Genomic DNA, 16,285 nt, shown 5'->3' with positions numbered 1-16,285 from the left:
GTGGCACTGGGGACGAGTCCTTATGTAAGGAGAGGGCGTTAGCTGCAGTGTAGGGTTTGGATTGGCACCACACCAAACCATCTTCCAGTTCCTGGCAGTGCTGAGGAAACTTCTAGATATTCTGGGGGACAACAAGCTCTGCTGTCCTTGGGTTATAGCTAATTGTGCATGTTGGTAGCATATGTCAGACCCCAAAACTCCAGCTGGCTCGGCCCATGCCTAGCAGCTCCCATGCCATTGCACAGCACACTTGACATCACCCCATCCACGGGCCAAGGACTGCTCCTTTACAGAAATCAGGCTGCCTTTGTTTGCTTTCTGACCCTCCTGCTTAGAAAAATTTCCTCAATTCTTCATAAAGTCTCCAAGCTTCTCCTTTCATGGTTCATTACATCTATTGGCTAATTCTGCTATCGCCCCAGTACATGGGTCATCACTCGCATTTGTATGCATTTACATTTTCCAATTATTTTCTAAGTAGTTGTTTATCACTAACAGTATCCACCCTGCCTGAGTTCTCTCCTAATCACTCCATCTTATTTCTTCTTTATTCTTTCTTTGCACAAAAAAGATTTTTTGTTTTTTATTTTTTTAATAAAAGGCACTCACTATCTCATCCGGTCATTCATTTCACCCTCCTCCTTTTTAATGGGACTGGGTTTATTACCAACACTTCTTTTTACAAATATCAGGGGAAATAAGCCTTTCTTTTCCTCCCATTAATTCCTATGGTGAGCAAGTATTATTTTGCTTTCTTTTCTTTCAAGCTGTGGCCAATTATCATTTCTCTCCATTGCCTCCTCCTTTATTTATGGGATTTACAGTGTTACAATGGTGAGACAGGAGTCAGGAAACAAAGGCCACCATCCTCGACCCCTTCCCATTCACCTTCAAGGTGCCTACAAAGGTGTTAAAATGGAGTTGTGAGGAGGTGGGGGGGAGTGGTAGGATCCATGTGGGCTCCAGACTGTCCTGATGTGCACCAGGATGATCCATGTGCTCCAGCCACACTGAGTTTTAGCGTTCCCTGTGTTAGTTCAGTAGGTGTCACAGGAGAAATAACTAAACATATAGAAGTGAAGGCAGGACTTCGCTGTGCCCAAGGTTTGTCCACTGCACCTTGATCTGCTCCTTGAAGTGTCCTGTCCCTGTCCTGCTGTTCACATGGACAACGTGGTGACTGCTGTGACCGACAGAGGGGACCAGACCACGGGATCCAGGCAGCCTCCTTGCTGTGTCCCAAAGCACTCTGGACATGGAAACCTTTGCTTCTTAGGCACCCCCACAGTCAGTTCGTTGGCTTCCTATACAGGCTTCTGAATGTATAGACTCAGTAAGGAAGACTGCAGACAGTGCTTAATATGAGTAGCTGAAGGCAGGGGAAGTTTCTGTCCTTCTGTAGATGCCAAGTTGTTGACTTTTCCCATTCCCTGTGAAACAACCACTGTTTTATCACAAGCCTAATCCTGGGTTATATTCCACACCTGCTGACTCAAGAAGCAAAGTCTCCCTTGGGGTGCTCACCCAGAGGGAGGGACACCCTGTCTTACAGGACAAGGTGTGTTAAATTCTGCCCCATAGCCCAGCAGAGTCAGAGGCTGGGCCCAGCCATCACTCTGGTGAACTTGGGGACCACACTGAGGCAGAGGAGATTAGAGGTCAGACAAGCAGGGAGGACATAAGTGGGGTAGCACTGATTTCCTGTGCCTTGAGAGCTGGACCTACACAGTGCATCACACTCTTACTTGACTTCAAGGTTAAAGCAGTTCCCTTAGGTATTCCATTTCTTGCTTTCCCTGACCACTCGAGTCCCCCATAACATCTGAGCTTTGCCACCAGGCACTGAGCAATGTAGCCCATATCTGGCAAATGAGGCTGAGCCTCTCTCTTCTGACCTTCCCAGGGGAAGAAATGTCTGTCTGATGTGTAGTATTTTCTTAGCATGCTTTATATTTGAGTGTGCTAAGCCAGAAGGTTCAAAACATTGTGGTATGTTCTTAATATAGCAGCTGCATATGTACAGATAATTAAACTGATGAGAGGATCCAGGAAGACCAATACGCTTCAACTCCAAGTTCTTTAGGGGAGGGAAATCTAATATTGCTGTATGTATGGAGAATTTACTGGTAGAGTCAGCTCTCTTCACTGCATCCCTAAGTATAAGTATGGATAAAAACAAATGCACAAAAGCCTCTGCACCTGTTATGCTTCTGCAGGCATTCACCTTTCCCAGTCTCAGCACATGAGGATGTAGCTCTTGTTCAGTTTAATTTATTCCGCTGTACTCACAAATGGTGTGTAGGATAAAACAGGATGAGCTAATTCTATGCATCAGACCTAGCACTATTGTTTATTTTATTTACTTTTATTAACGTTAGATTTGCTTAAATCACAATTCATAAGTTGGCCATGTAGATTTTGCACAAAGCTTTTTTTAATAAATTATTCTAATGTGTTTAGAAAATGTGCTACAAAAATAAGCATCCGCTTAGCTTATTAAATATTTTCAGCGATGAAGAAGTGACTTTGAGTGAGGATAGAAATAAACATCCTTATTCAGGAGAGATTTTTAAGAAGCAAACAGAACATAAGAATGCAGCTAAGCTAGTACGTCTTGGGAAATTATTTTTCCTTTTCCACATCTGCAATAAGATATCAAGAGCATTTCCAAACACCAATTTCTGTAGGCTGGATGAACTGAGATGGACATTTCTACAGTTGATTTGAAACTGGATGAACTAGAGCGCTGCAGAGGTTTACAGTCGAAAAGATAAATGGATTGTGTGAGCTGTCCAATTTCATTATGTGCCCTAGCCAAACTCTTTCTTTAATGTTTGATAGAATTATGATCAAATATTTCAAAATAAAAATGCTGACCTCTGTATAAATTGTTGTTGACCTTGTCAAGGTGGGTTTAATACTTTACAAGAATACCAACAATCTCTCAGTGACATAAAACTTCAACAGATACTACCAAATCAAAATATATATAGAAGGCAGCTGGTTATTCACACTGGCCAAGCGCTTATCAAACCCCATTGTCAGCTGAGTGTGAAATGGATTCCTGCCCGGAAAGCTGGCTCTGAAGCTCACTTTGTGTTCAAAGTTTGATTTGCCACATGTGATACAGTCAGATGATTTAAAATACAATTGACTTTCTTGAAGCAGTTGGCTGTTCTGTTTCAAAATTCAAAAATACAGATCTCCAGAAACCAAAAGGCGAGTACATATGAAGACCAAAAATACTTTAAGCCAAACATTTGCAATAGAGATTATCTGAATAAATTTGTCACATTGGAAGCACTTTCTTAAAAGTAGGCCATCTCACTTCCAACCCTGCTTGCTGCACAGAATGCAGAATGCCATTTCTGTGTCTTCTTTCCTTTGCATTAAGTCAAGGGTTAGAACCAAAGCCATGTACACAAACCCTCTTAACTCCCCAGCATGTGCAATTTGCATCTTGAGCTGCTTCACTTTGTATTAATTTAGCACCAATCTCCAGTTGGAGAGCTCCATCTAATCTGGCCTCTGTATCCGTCACTGCTGCTTGTTACGTGCAAAGGAAGGTGAAAAATCCTCTGCAACTCCCACTTCTATGATAAAACCATGAGATATGCTTAGTCTTACTAATATCTTTGCTTGCTTAAATTGATTACAGATAATGGCAGTGAAATCCATCTCCATTGCAGGGGCATCTTCCACACGTTAAATACCTTTGTGTTGAAAAATGAGACTTTTGTGATTCTTTACAAGGATGAGGGAAAGAAGGCAGTTGCCTGGTTACCCAGGCTTCTTTCAGGCCACTTCTTTCAGGGCTGTAGGAGCATCGTACACTATGGCCCTCCTCAGGTTACTGATGCTGACAAAGCCAGTGCTGCTAAAGCATAGAGATCCAAGTGCCAAATGCACCCAGTTCCAGTGACCTGGAGATCAGGTGAACTGGGAGATGCTTAAGCCAGTGTGACCTCGAAAATCATGTTTTGCTGTGAAGCACAGATGCTTCTGTCTACTGTTTATATGAAACTGATGGTCTTCAACCAGGACCAAATCCTCCTGCGTGTGGGCATCTTCCTTCTTCTCCGCTGATCTATCATCCTTAACTTTCTCATCTATACACCTCCTAGAGGTTTCCTGCAGAAGGAGATGGGAAGCTACCAAATAGATCATTAATAGGTTCAAGCCATTGAGAATGATCTGAAGGGCTAGTGAATCAATGGTTTGAACATATTAATGATCCATCATAGCTGTGAATGGGTTTTCTTCTGCTCTAAGGGAACTGAATTTGCTTGAAAGTTGCTTGTTTGGGTCCACATAAATGAGTACCTTTTTTTGTACGAATTTTTCTGAGCTAATGCCTCATAAGTTTTCTCTAAATTCCCCGAAAATTAAAAAAATCTCGGTTAAAACTCTCAAATTTGGGATGCATTTTCATTAAAACCATATTAGTCCGTGGAATGCGACTCCTGACAATACTATAAAACTTCTTATGGAGTTCAGAGGAGCCTCCTGAAAACACAGAACTTGGTGGAGTAAACACATAGTGAAGCAAGAAGCCAGCCAGGCTTGTATTCAGGAGTGTCTTGTAAAGAACAAACCAGATCTGGTGTTGTGTTAGGTTTTGGGTGAAACACAAAGAAAGATAACAGAGGAAGGATCTGTTTCCTCCAGCCATCTAAAACCAAATATAGAAAGTTTAAATAAAGAATAATAAAAAGTTGCATGCACAAATTGACTCAGGGCAACTTTTTGACTTGCTTCAGCGATGTTTTCATGCCTGATTAGATGAGCCAGCAGTGGCCTTGGCAGTGCTACAAAAGCAATTTTTACATCAGTCAGCATAAGGAATTCCACACTTTCCATCAAATTCCTCCAAAAAAGATGCCTGCTTGCCTTTCCCATCTGGGTTTGCTTCTGTGGTTAGCCAGATCTTCTCAGTCGGTTCATGCTCCTGTCCACAATTCAATTGGAAAGAACTCAAGGGTGGCTTGAGTCCTCTTATGAGGTTACTCTGCATGATCTCCTTTACTACCCAGAAAAATAATCCAGGGGGGAATGTCATGATTTTGACCACTTCCCTCTGGAAATCCTCTGCAGAAGGGACTCTGTGCATGCACAGATCAGCACTATGGCATACAGGAGGTACACTGGGAAACAGTGGACCTGGCACAGATGCTCCATGAACGGGATGTGCATCCAGCAAGCACATCCAGATTGCACAGCACAGAGATGCAGACTCTTGGGGATCCCAGGAAGAAACAGTTTACAGTGTGCTGCTCCTGCTGGCACCCCATGTAGTCAGGGCAGACCAGGACATCAGTTTGAATACCAGGCACAGCATCCTTGCCCTCTCCCAAACCCTCCAGGAGACAGAAGGATAGACTCTCATGGGGGATGTAGTGCTCTAAGCCACCAAATCTGCTTGTTCTTCAGGTCTGCGAACAAAAAAATACATGATCAGAGCCAGGGCCAGCACCAAAACTCAGCTCATCCTTCTCCCATCCTCAGCACATCATCCAGCTCTTTCAGCTGTATGTGGGGATGTCAGCTGCTCCCAGCAGAGACAGAGAAGAGATGGAGCAAGCAGAGGACTAAGGGAGGGAAGAGGGAAATGCTGAGGCTTTTGTCATTCATGAGCTCCATGACCACGGGGCAGATTTCCTGTCCCAGTACCAGTAGCAGCTGGCTGGTCTCTTTGGATGCAGTCACCTGAAAATTCTGTTGGAGTCACAGGATGCTACAGATGACAACAGAGAGGAATGGGGTCATTGGGTATCATCTGAATGGGGAAGGAGTGCAGCTGCCTCTAAGTCAGGCAAGAAGGGAAGGAGGGATGCTGGAGACCCAAAAGTGTCTTTTTCATCCCACCAACTGCTTCCCATTTTGGCTTTGACATGAATTTGCCATGCAGGCTTGGCTGGCTCATGCTCTCTGCTTTCTCTGACTGCAAAATTATTTAAGCAGATCCACATTGCTAATATGTAGGGGAATTAGAGAGTGTCAGCAATGGCTTCTGACTTAAGACATGGAGTGTCAGGTATAAGCTGAACCCAGAAATGCAGCTATCTGTGAATATTTCTGAGGCAACTTGTCAGTAGGGTATTTCTAATCCTTTTACCAAGCAGATTCTTTTAAAAACTTGGGAATTTTTTTGTCTGTTTCTCTCCGACCCTAATAAATCTTAATTCCCACAAGTTGTGGGTGTTGACTTTCCAAGAAAAACGTCAGTGGCACTCTGTCACCACCCTCCACGTTCCCGAGGAGGCTGCTAGAGGCAAGTTGTCTCATTTTCTTATGTAAATGAAGAAAAGAGATTTTTAGAGCCCACCACTGACTCTGGGAAGGAGGTGCTGCCTGTGCCAGCACGAGCAATGCTCCCACCGCCAGTTCCCAACACTGATCGAGTTCAACTGTCCCATAATAAAAAAAAAGGCGCTCTCTCTCCAGGCATTTTGCATTTCCATGAATAATTTTTCACCCAACTACATCCCAGCCTGCTTTGATTATGTGGACTCCATATATTGACACAGTAGTGCAGAGCTGAGGAATGGATCTATCCCACAAGGGGAATTGCAACCCCTAAACCCCCAAGCCTTCAGCCTGAGCGGTTTTGTTCAATGTTATTATGCTGTATTCAGATGAGGTGATGGCTGAAAGGGCCATTATTTGGTATTTACATGGCATTACATGGAGCAACTTCGGATTTTTCTGTTCTTCAAAGTGTGTGAAATGGGTTAAACAATGGGATGACAGAGCTGTTGGCAGAGCCAATTTGACAGGAAGAGAATTGTGACAGTTCGATGGCCCCCAGATGAGAGAATTCCATGTTTCATGCATGAGGAAGCAGGGGCAGGAAGGAGTTATAGTCCATGACTATCATGGGGCAATCCACTGCCTAACACATAGGGGTATGAGAGTGCTGCTGGCTTTCAGCAGATAAGGCTGCTGGCCACTGAGTAACAATGAGAATACAAAGGGTCTGTACGGGCACCTTTACTGCCCTTATCACCGTGGTGTTGGAGGATAGGATTGTGGCTGGGTTTAGTACATGATGTAATTCATTAAGGGCACCTGGAGTTTGCCCCATTATCAAATGCTAATAGTCAGTGGAGGGGAAGGACTGTGCATGAATCACTGTTTTGCACTTTTATTTCCTCCTGATTACACTGCCCAAGGCTGGAGACGAGTGAGGGCTGCTGCTGGCTGATGAAGAAGCCTTGTACCCTGTCTGGTAGGGCACAGCCAAGGGAAAAATTGCTCTTCATTCGTGCAAACCGTTCCTTTTCCACCTCTGCTCTCCTGCTGATGGACTGGCCACACTGCCCACATACCCCAGCCTACACTGCAACTCAATCCACCAAAGAGGCATTTGAATGTCTCTCCATTCAGCCTTTGAATGTTGAGCAAAATTTGACCAAATCAGTGTGACTTGAGAGGCTAGTTTGAACTACACACACTTCACAGTCTGTCCTGCAGAAACCAAACCTCCTCAGGCAATCACTGGACAGCACCTGCTGCATCTGTTCTCATAAATAAAATAGGCAGGGGCTTGCTGGCTGGGCTGAAAGCCATGTGGCACAGCCCAGCTTGTGTTCTTAGGAATAAACTCCCTCTTTCCAATGTGACCAACCTTGGGACTGGGGCTGGGCTGGGCTATGCCCTGGTGGCTTTGACTTGGAAGGTACCAACAGGCCAGCCTCCACCAGCACGTGCTCACAGCTAAATACCAATGGTTTGAGCCCTGGATCCTGTGCCTGACCACAGCTGGGCTGTAGCACGACCTCAGTGCAGGCTGAGCAGCAGTCCTGCCAACAGCCTTTAGCACTGCAGCACTTGGCGTGGCAGTGTCTCATCTCTGTATTCTCGTGATTTATCTCCCTGCAAGTCCCTCCAGCAAGCAGACAGTGGATGGTAGTGGTCTTTTTACCCTCGTGAAATGAGGCACCACTCGGTGTGAGCCAGGTACCTGGTTCCCACAGCCCGACGTGTGTCCGTGCTGGATGGCTGCGGGCGGCACGCGCCTGTCCATGTGTTGAAACTGTGCATTTCCCAGGAACCTTCTGCCACAGAGAATTAGGGAAAAGCTATGACATGGGGGAAGGGAAATAGATGGGCTTGTTTGACAGTTAATAAAACAATGAAATATACTTTGTGTGTGCCTGAGCTTCTAGGGACGTACCAGCAGCCGCTAATACCATGTCATCTGTTTTTTATTCATGGCACTGCTGGACTGTGGGTAGATGATCTCTCTCTATAACTCACTCATTTCTAGGCTTAATGAGAAGCTGTCACAGAGAAACATGCTTCTCTGCCAAAAGTGGGCAGTCTGTCTTTCCACTGGGGAAACACATGATTCCAGAGTTCTTTGGGCTGCTCAAATCCCAGTAACATTGTCTTTTAATTATATTGAATATTTAATACTAGAATGCTTGTGTTTCTGCTGTATTTTCCAATATGACTGACAGAAAAAGTCCATTCTGCCTCTGTCAGACAGAGAGGTGCTCGATCCCTCTGATCATCTTCGTGGCCCTCCTCTTCACCTGCTCCAACAGGTTCATGTCTTTCCTGTACTGAGGGCTTCAGAGCTGCATGCAGTACTACAGATGAGGTCTCACCAGAGCAGAGGAGAGGGGCAGAATCACCCCCCTTGACCTGCTGGCCATGATTCTTATGATGCAGCCCAGCACATGGTTGGCTTTCTGGCCTGCAGGTGCACATAGCTGAATCATGCCCAGCTTTTCATCCACCAGTATCCCCAAGTCCTTCTCCACCAAGTTGCTTTTAATCCCTTCATTCCCCAGCCTGTATTGATACCAGGGGTTTCCCTCACTCGGGTGTAGGATCTTACACTTGACCCTGTTGAACCTCATGAGATTCCCCTGGGCCCACTTCTCAAGCTTTCCAGGTCCCTCTGGATGACATCCCTTCCCTCCAGTGTGTCAACTGTACCACTCAGCTTGTTGTCAAGCTTCCCCCAGGCTTGAAGAGATTCTCCTCAGCAGCCCTCTTCCTCCTCCTCCCATCCTGTGGCCAAAATATAACGTATCAGTATCATCACTAAACTTGTGTGACAATGACTGTGACTGGTATTAGGAGGCACCAAAATGGGTTTTGCATGTCACCTTGTGTAGCAAATCCTTGCTGTGCATCACCTGCTTCTCACTTCCTCCTTTTCCTCTCTCCAGCACTGGGGAGGTCTCCCATGAGCAGATCCCAGCCTGCTTCCCCAGTGGGCACATCAGCCCATGTTAGTGTGCTCATACTAATAAGAACTCATCCAATAAATGCATCAAAGAGCTGTGAAAGTCAGGGGCTTTTGACATTGAATCAGTAGGAATCATCCCTCATGCAGCCTCCCCTTACCAAGGCACTCTCAGGTTTGTCCTTCCCCTCCCTGCTTGCACTCAGTGCTTGCTGTGCTCTGCTGTTATTCAGGGAAGTTGCCATCATGTCTAATTGGGAAGAGACACCTATAGTGAGTACACCTTTATGTAGTGTCTCTGTGCAGAAATGACTGGAGTGCATGGAAGAGACACTCATCCCCTGTGGTTAATTTGCCAGTGCTGTGAGTGCTCCTTAAAATAGAGCCAAGGAGATACAGACAGAGCTTGGGCATTGTGTGCACTGAAGTTTTTCTGGTGTGGTTCTCTCTAGCACAGGTTGTGCCTTGCAGTGTAGGGTGTGGAGGGGGTTCTTTAAGCTATGGGGAAATGTAGGGAGACAAGCCTGGGAGAGTCAGCCAGTTGTGATCTCATATGGACCTTCTTGCACTGCCTTTGGTGCCTTTTCATAATCTTTCTTGGTGGCATGTTCAAGGTACAGAGCTGCTGCTGAGGTTCAGCTCTTCTCCTGCCACCTCCTGACACCACTAATAAAGCTCTTCCTTTCCTCTAAGTAATTATTTGAACAAACTTTGGCTGCTTTTGGTGGAGGGAGAGAGGGAATGAGTTCACTGCTTCAAGCCTGCAGGATCTGGGGTTGCAGAGGGCCCTGGCCATGCACTCATTGTGCTCTGTGCTGCTGAGGCCTTGTGGATCCAGGACATAAGGCAGCATTTCAGACAAACCTCAGGCATGGCCCAGGCATCAGGGAACGGTGTCTGGGTCGTTCTGCTAATAAGGAGGCAGCCTCTAATGAGTCCACCTCTGCTCTTCTGACTCTCTGAGAGGGAAGGGAGAAACCTCAGCATGTCCCCAAGTCAGGGTTGATTTCACAAAAGAGTTGTACCACTCTACAGAGGATCGGGAATCCACTGGACAGTGTTTTGGTGCCATCATGCCTGGCAAGTGGATCCAGTGACCCATTGTTGAGGTATTAGGTTTTGTGGAAGGTGTCATGGTTTCAAATCCAGAAAGTTCAATGTGCTAAGTGTTGCTCATTCCAGGTTGGAGTAGGAATTGGGAAGTACAGGTAGGGGCCCAGACTCATGAAGGCACTCGTCTTGCTGCCATGCAGAGAAGGCTCAGGGATAGGCTTTGGCTAATGAATGGCTGGTGTTTGTGCCAGAAACTCCACTATACAGCTCACCAGGAGCAGGATCTTCTCCCCCAGGGCCAAAGCTCCATTGTGCTGGGACCACAACCAGGTCCCTGCTGTTTTCTCTAGTAACAATAACAGTTCATTTACAGTGCACTGTTCTTCACAGACCTTTCTGCAAAGAGGGTCCTGTAGTGGGAAGGAGCAGCAGGGCATTCCCTGGCTGAATAATGCTGTTCTGTCAAACCCACCCCACAAGCAAAGCATGATCAGCTCTCACTGCTCCAGCTGAAGGATTTCTGCTGGTGTTCCCCATCCCAAGCTCAGGCCATCCAGCTGGAGCTCTTGACATGCTCCATAGTGCACGTTTTGTGATAGAGGTTACATGGAGGATTCCAGGAAGGAGATGAAAAGCAGCAGATGCAGAGGGGTCTCCACAGCTGCCTGGACAGCTCACAGGGCACCACAGTCCAGCTCTGCATCACTGAGGACACAGTTCAGTTTCTAGGCTGAATGCCACCTGTTACTCTAATTTATTCCTGTGAGATGCACAAGCTATCTTGCTGACCAGCCAGCTGTATTGAATGCAGAAGGTCCTGGTCCCACTTTCTATTGACTTTCCTGCTCTGAGAGACCAGGTCCCCATCTTCTTCAATGTGTCTGTGACGGAAGTTTTATTAACGCAAAACGAATATCCCTCCGGAAAATGAAGTCCAGAAATTAATAATGAATTAAAACAACTTGCCACAGGCATTGCTAATGAGCTCTTTGTCTGCGCAGCTCACATGAAAGGAGGTCATTGCTCAGCCATTCCCATCGCGAATGGCAAGAAGATTAACCGTTAACATCGAGCGCCAGGGGCTCTCCTGGGACATCGGGACAGGCTGCTGCTCAGATTGTGCCTGGCTGGGTTTTCCTGCCTTATCCCTGCTGTGCAAGTTTGTCTTGAGGAGTATTTACTACCTGGAGAAGACCCCTTCCTTCTCTCCCCTCCGAAGACTCAGGTTGCCTGTCTGTGTTGGGAGGACACAGGAGTCATCCCAAGGGAAAGGACAATAACCTTGCAGAGCTTAAGGGTAGAGAGGAAAGTAATCTTGAAGGGGACTAGCAGGGCTTAACTTCACTGCTTCATAAGCCTCTTCAGGGACTCTGGCCCAGTAACTAACTTGGCACTGCTCCAGTGCTGGGTCTGCATCTATTGTTCTTTCCCCTTATCTTGCAAGGCAAAGGGTTATCCTGCCTTATCTGCTACCACAGGCTTTGGAGGAGGCCCTACAGCAAGGGCACTGGAAATAGTGTCTCTGCCAAGCCCCAGGGGCAGGAGTGGGGCTGTGCTGGGAGAGTAGCATTCACTACTGGTCATTAGAGAAGGGAAAGCTGTCACACCAAGCTGACCATCTCTCCACGGCTTTTTCATCATCCAGGTCTCACTCAGCAGAAATAAGGAAGCAGCACATCGCATTTACCCATCTTGTCTGGGAAGGGTAGCTGAAGGCAGGTACCTTTGGGTACTGCTCACCACTGGATAGCTGGGGCTGGATGCAGTCGTGTATGAGGCAAGGGATGCTGGGCATCACTTCTCCATGAGGTGGCTGAACAGCAGAAGGGGATTTTACCCCTTGACAGTGTCCCCTGTGGCATTGCTGGTTGACTGGAGCAGAGGGACCCATCACTCCCCCATGTCCACAGGAAGCCTGTTGCACATCAGCTTTTTATTGCTCTGTTCTGCTTTTTTGTGAAATATGAAAGCTCAACCTATTCCTTCCAAGTGCTCAAGCCAGGCTTGGGAAAATGCTATTATGTTTGAGGCATGCTGTTTCACCACCCTTCTCCACCCCTGCCCTCTCAGGTGGGACACTGATGGCTCACTCCCTTGCTTGGCAGCGTAATTGCTCGTTTATCAAATAGCTGAGTCATCCCAGAGCACTGGGTGCCAGGCAGTGACAGCCATGCAGCACTGCACCTGCAATGCCCTCAGACATGGATTCGCCTCCACCAACTGCCCCCACTTTGGCCTTGGCCATGGAGGAGTCAGGCCTGCCATGCATTCCCATCCATCCTCTTGCAGTAGTGCTGGCTTGGGAAGAAATCCCTTTCTGGTGCAGAGAGAATTCGGCCCAACCAGGAGAGAAAGTAGCAGGGAGACTTGGACAGGAGTGGGGGAAAAGCACAGCTTCAAACTACACACTGACAGGCTCAAACCCCTCTTCCTCTTTGTCCTTTATAAGTTTTTACATGTTTGTCTGCTGTTAAGCTGAAAACTCATCCTACATCCCACAGTAACCTGCCACCTGCACTGAGCCTGTGTACCTCTGAATCCACCCAGCAGTCTTACCATCCTCTTTGCCACAGTATTTTTGTATATCGTAAGTCAAACTGTAGTTTGTTCTTCAAATGCTCTGGCAAAGAGAAGTTCATCTTACAGGAGACAGGGATGCTGCAAATGTCCCTCTCACCCAGCACAATGCCAGGAGAGAAGTATCTGAGGAGTCTCCAGAAAGTCTGGTGTAGCTGGTGTGCTCTTTGATTGGGTCCCTGAAGGGACTTAAGGGGACAGGGGATCTGACCATGACCTCATGCCTGGTCTGCTCATCTCTGAGCACTATGTGGGAACTGATTCAGGAGTGAAAGTCAATGCAGCTGGCAGTAAAGTCATAGCAGAGACTCCAACAGTTGTGCCTGAGAAGTCTGGCTTGGGAATTCAAATTAGGCTGGTTGCATCCCACCTATTTGTTATCTGCCAGCCTGTTCCTCCTACACAGCAACTTCTTTTGTATTCAGAGGCTTCTTTAAGTCAGTGCTGCATTTAGGCACAGCTGTTGCTTCTTTCTTTGCTGGAATGACCTAGAGACCCCCTGTGCATTGGGTGCCCCAAAGGGGCAGTTCAGACATTGCTGTAACTGCACTAGAAGAGAGCAGGGAGATGGGTGGGTGCAGAATGGTGTGACACTCATATGAATGCCAGGGAAGTACACAGGGAAAGTCTCAGCTATGTCAGATACTATGATAGGGCTGGGTTTAGGAACATTTCCAGAGGTTGAGAGTTTTATGAGTCTGTTCGGGCGTTAAAGTACAAATCAGGGCTTTTTCAATACAAGCTGTGTTTCTGTTTACAGGACAGGGCAGTCGATTAGGACAGCAGGGTTATCAGGTCCTCGACACTCATTTTCTGCACAGCATCATCATTTCACCTCCATTTAACAACAGGTTCATGTCTGGGGTAACTGACTCAGCTGCCTGGCAGACTGGTTGGGTCAGTCAAGCCTGCAGACAGTTTTATTTTCCCTGAGGCTTGCAGCACAGAGATTTGTAGACCAAATCCTTATAAGCAGTCACCAGGGAACATTGTTGGGATCTCTGACCCCAGCTGTGCCAGTGCTGCTGTAACCATTGCAGCTCTGGGATCTGGGGCTATTGCAGGCTGCAGCCACCTGGATCCTTTGAACCCCTGTTTCTGACCAGTGACAGTCAGGACAAGAGCTGTGTTATGGCCAAGGCTTCAGAAGTCTGGTCAGAAACACAGGAGTTCAGCAGACTGGGGAAAATTCATAGAGGCAGAAGGACACTTTGGAGTTAAAAGACAAGATTTTGCAGAAAAGGTAGTAATGCACCGTCCTCTGTTTCTCTGAGCTTGGCTTTTATGCTCTTACAAATGGTATTTTGAACATGTGTGCTACTTTCCTGTCTTTCTTTCCAAGTGCCTAAATTTGAGGATATATCCTTATCTCTATATGACAAGCAATAGTGAATGGGAAACTATTTTGTTCTGTCATTTACTTCTCATTTGGTCCTGTCACATCCTATCTTTTGGCACTATGTATTTTGTTAGTGTTATGAGCATATATCCATGCTGTGTGTGAGAGAGTGGGTGTCTGAAATGTGTTTGCAAAGGTCCTTGATAAAAAGCTTTAACAACTAAAATTATCAAGAGAGGCAGGAGGGAGCTGGTCCTGGTAGATCCGAGCACTGGCAGGCAGCAAGTCATCTGTCTGCAGGAACATTAAGCACTGAATAGGTCAGAATTGCCAGGTTTTTATTATTTACCTGGGAGGGAAACTATTGCTCATTTCAAGGGGCTAATGTTCTTTGCAGATTTACCTTGAACACCAGAGAGAACATAAAAGCAACAGCTGTGGAGTGTCTTCAAGGATAGTGTTTTCCTCCAGAAGCACAGTGCAGTTCTATCCAAGTTCTCCTCATTAATCACTTTCTTTCATTCTTGTTTTCCAGCCAAAGCTTTTGGCCAAGGAGTTGCTTGACTTGGTGGCATCTCATTTCAACCTGAAGGAGAAGGAGTACTTTGGAATTGCATTCACAGATGAAACGTAAGTGTGAGAAATCAAAGACCTAAGAAGCAACTCTTAGATATCAGAAAATCTTGTTGGGTTTGTCCTAAGCAAAACAAGCAGCACAGAAACACTGTGCAACCCAAGGTCCTAGACCAAGGTCTAGGAGGGCATGGACCTCACATCAAAGTCTGTCCTGTACTGCCCCTTCCTCAGAGGGCTAGAGGCCTCTCATGGCAAGTATGGCTGGAGGTGAACAGAGGCAGTAACAATCCCTTCCTAACCCCATGTTCAAAGAGTTGGAGTCATTTGCCACTGTTAAAAGGTTACCTTAAGCCCTCATGGATCTAAGATCGACTCACTAGTTCATTACCAGATTGGTGGTTCAATCAGTGTTAATCAGTCTATTCACTCAAGCAGGCTTAAAAGTGGTGCTATATTATTTCAAGGAAAGGAAAAAAAGAAACCCAACCTCACAAAATTACTCTACTATTTCTGATGGTTTAGATCCCAGATTCGAGTTTCTTAAAAATAAAAAGAAAGAAGGAAGTGTGGGAAAGGAAGGAATTGCCAAATTTAGCATGAATTAAAAGCATTTTTAAATATAAAATTTCCATCATGCAAAGGATTTGACCTCATCAGGAATCATACAACAGCCTTATGGCTGAACTAAACCAAAGGATGGGACACTGACACTGCAGTCACCTCAGTGTTGGTTGTTTGCCTAGAACAACAGCTCCCAGAGTCCTCGAATTACCACAAAATTTGAGGGTTTGTCTCAAGACAGGCCACGTCCACCCCCTGATTAAACAGCAAGAATAAAATTAGCACTGGAGAAGCATTAAGGTCTGCCAAAGTCTGTGATTAGTCCTAGGCTGTGACCCCTCAGTGCTACTGCACAATCCCTGCTACATTTTTCCATCTGTCTGTTTTCTCTCAGGATTTACACTGTCCTTTGCATATGGACTGGGTCTTGTATGCACACCCACCTACTCCACCTCGGTGTGCAATGGGTTTTTTCTTCGTATATGAATCAGGAAGATTCATATTCAGGAAGTATCATTTTAAAAACCCGAGATTTTCAAGCCAGTGCTGTGCCTCCAGAACAGCTGAGTCAGCAGTATTGCTGTCGTGAGCCAGTTCCGCTCTCCTGCTGAAGTAGCAGGGAGATGTAAATCATCTGCTGGAATAATGATTCGGGATCGGGTAATCAGAGGCTGCTGGATAATTACACAAACATATCCTCATTCATCTCGGCAGTAAGCACCCCTCTAAAGTCAATTCCTTTGGCAAGTGCCTGCCTTGGACAGCCTGAGGCCATCTCAGGACACAGTTCCCAGGATGGAGGAACACTCAGCATCAGGCACGTGCAGACACAGTACCTGAATCCCAGAATCCATCCCAACTCACTGACATGAGCAACTCAGCCCTGTAGGAGATCTCCAACCCAACACAAATTAATGAGACTGATCCTCCAGGGAGGAACAGCAGGAGGCACTGACCATTTATACAGCAGCAGGAGGAAA

General features: G+C 46.3%; 1 protein-coding gene across 7 annotated transcripts in view; it reads left to right on the top strand.

The window, feature by feature from the left end:
* Positions 1-16,285, top strand: part of FRMD4A (FERM domain containing 4A) — a 365,081-nt gene that overhangs the window by 250,563 nt on the left and 98,233 nt on the right. For all 7 annotated transcript variants that reach the window (XM_051795149.1, XM_051795154.1, XM_051795148.1 and 4 more), the window contains one exon: positions 14,704-14,798. In XM_051795149.1, coding sequence (XP_051651109.1) covers positions 14,704-14,798 — 95 coding nt within the window. The remainder of the gene's footprint in view (positions 1-14,703; positions 14,799-16,285) is intronic.

The sequence above is a fragment of the Manacus candei genome, unplaced genomic scaffold (assembly GCF_025592945.1).
Source record: "Manacus candei isolate 608988 ecotype Guabito, Panama unplaced genomic scaffold, ASM2559294v1 h1tg000042l, whole genome shotgun sequence".
NCBI lineage: Eukaryota > Metazoa > Chordata > Aves > Passeriformes > Pipridae > Manacus > Manacus candei.
Note: the sequence above shows the minus strand (reverse complement) of the source record. Positions and strands in the feature narration are given on the sequence as shown.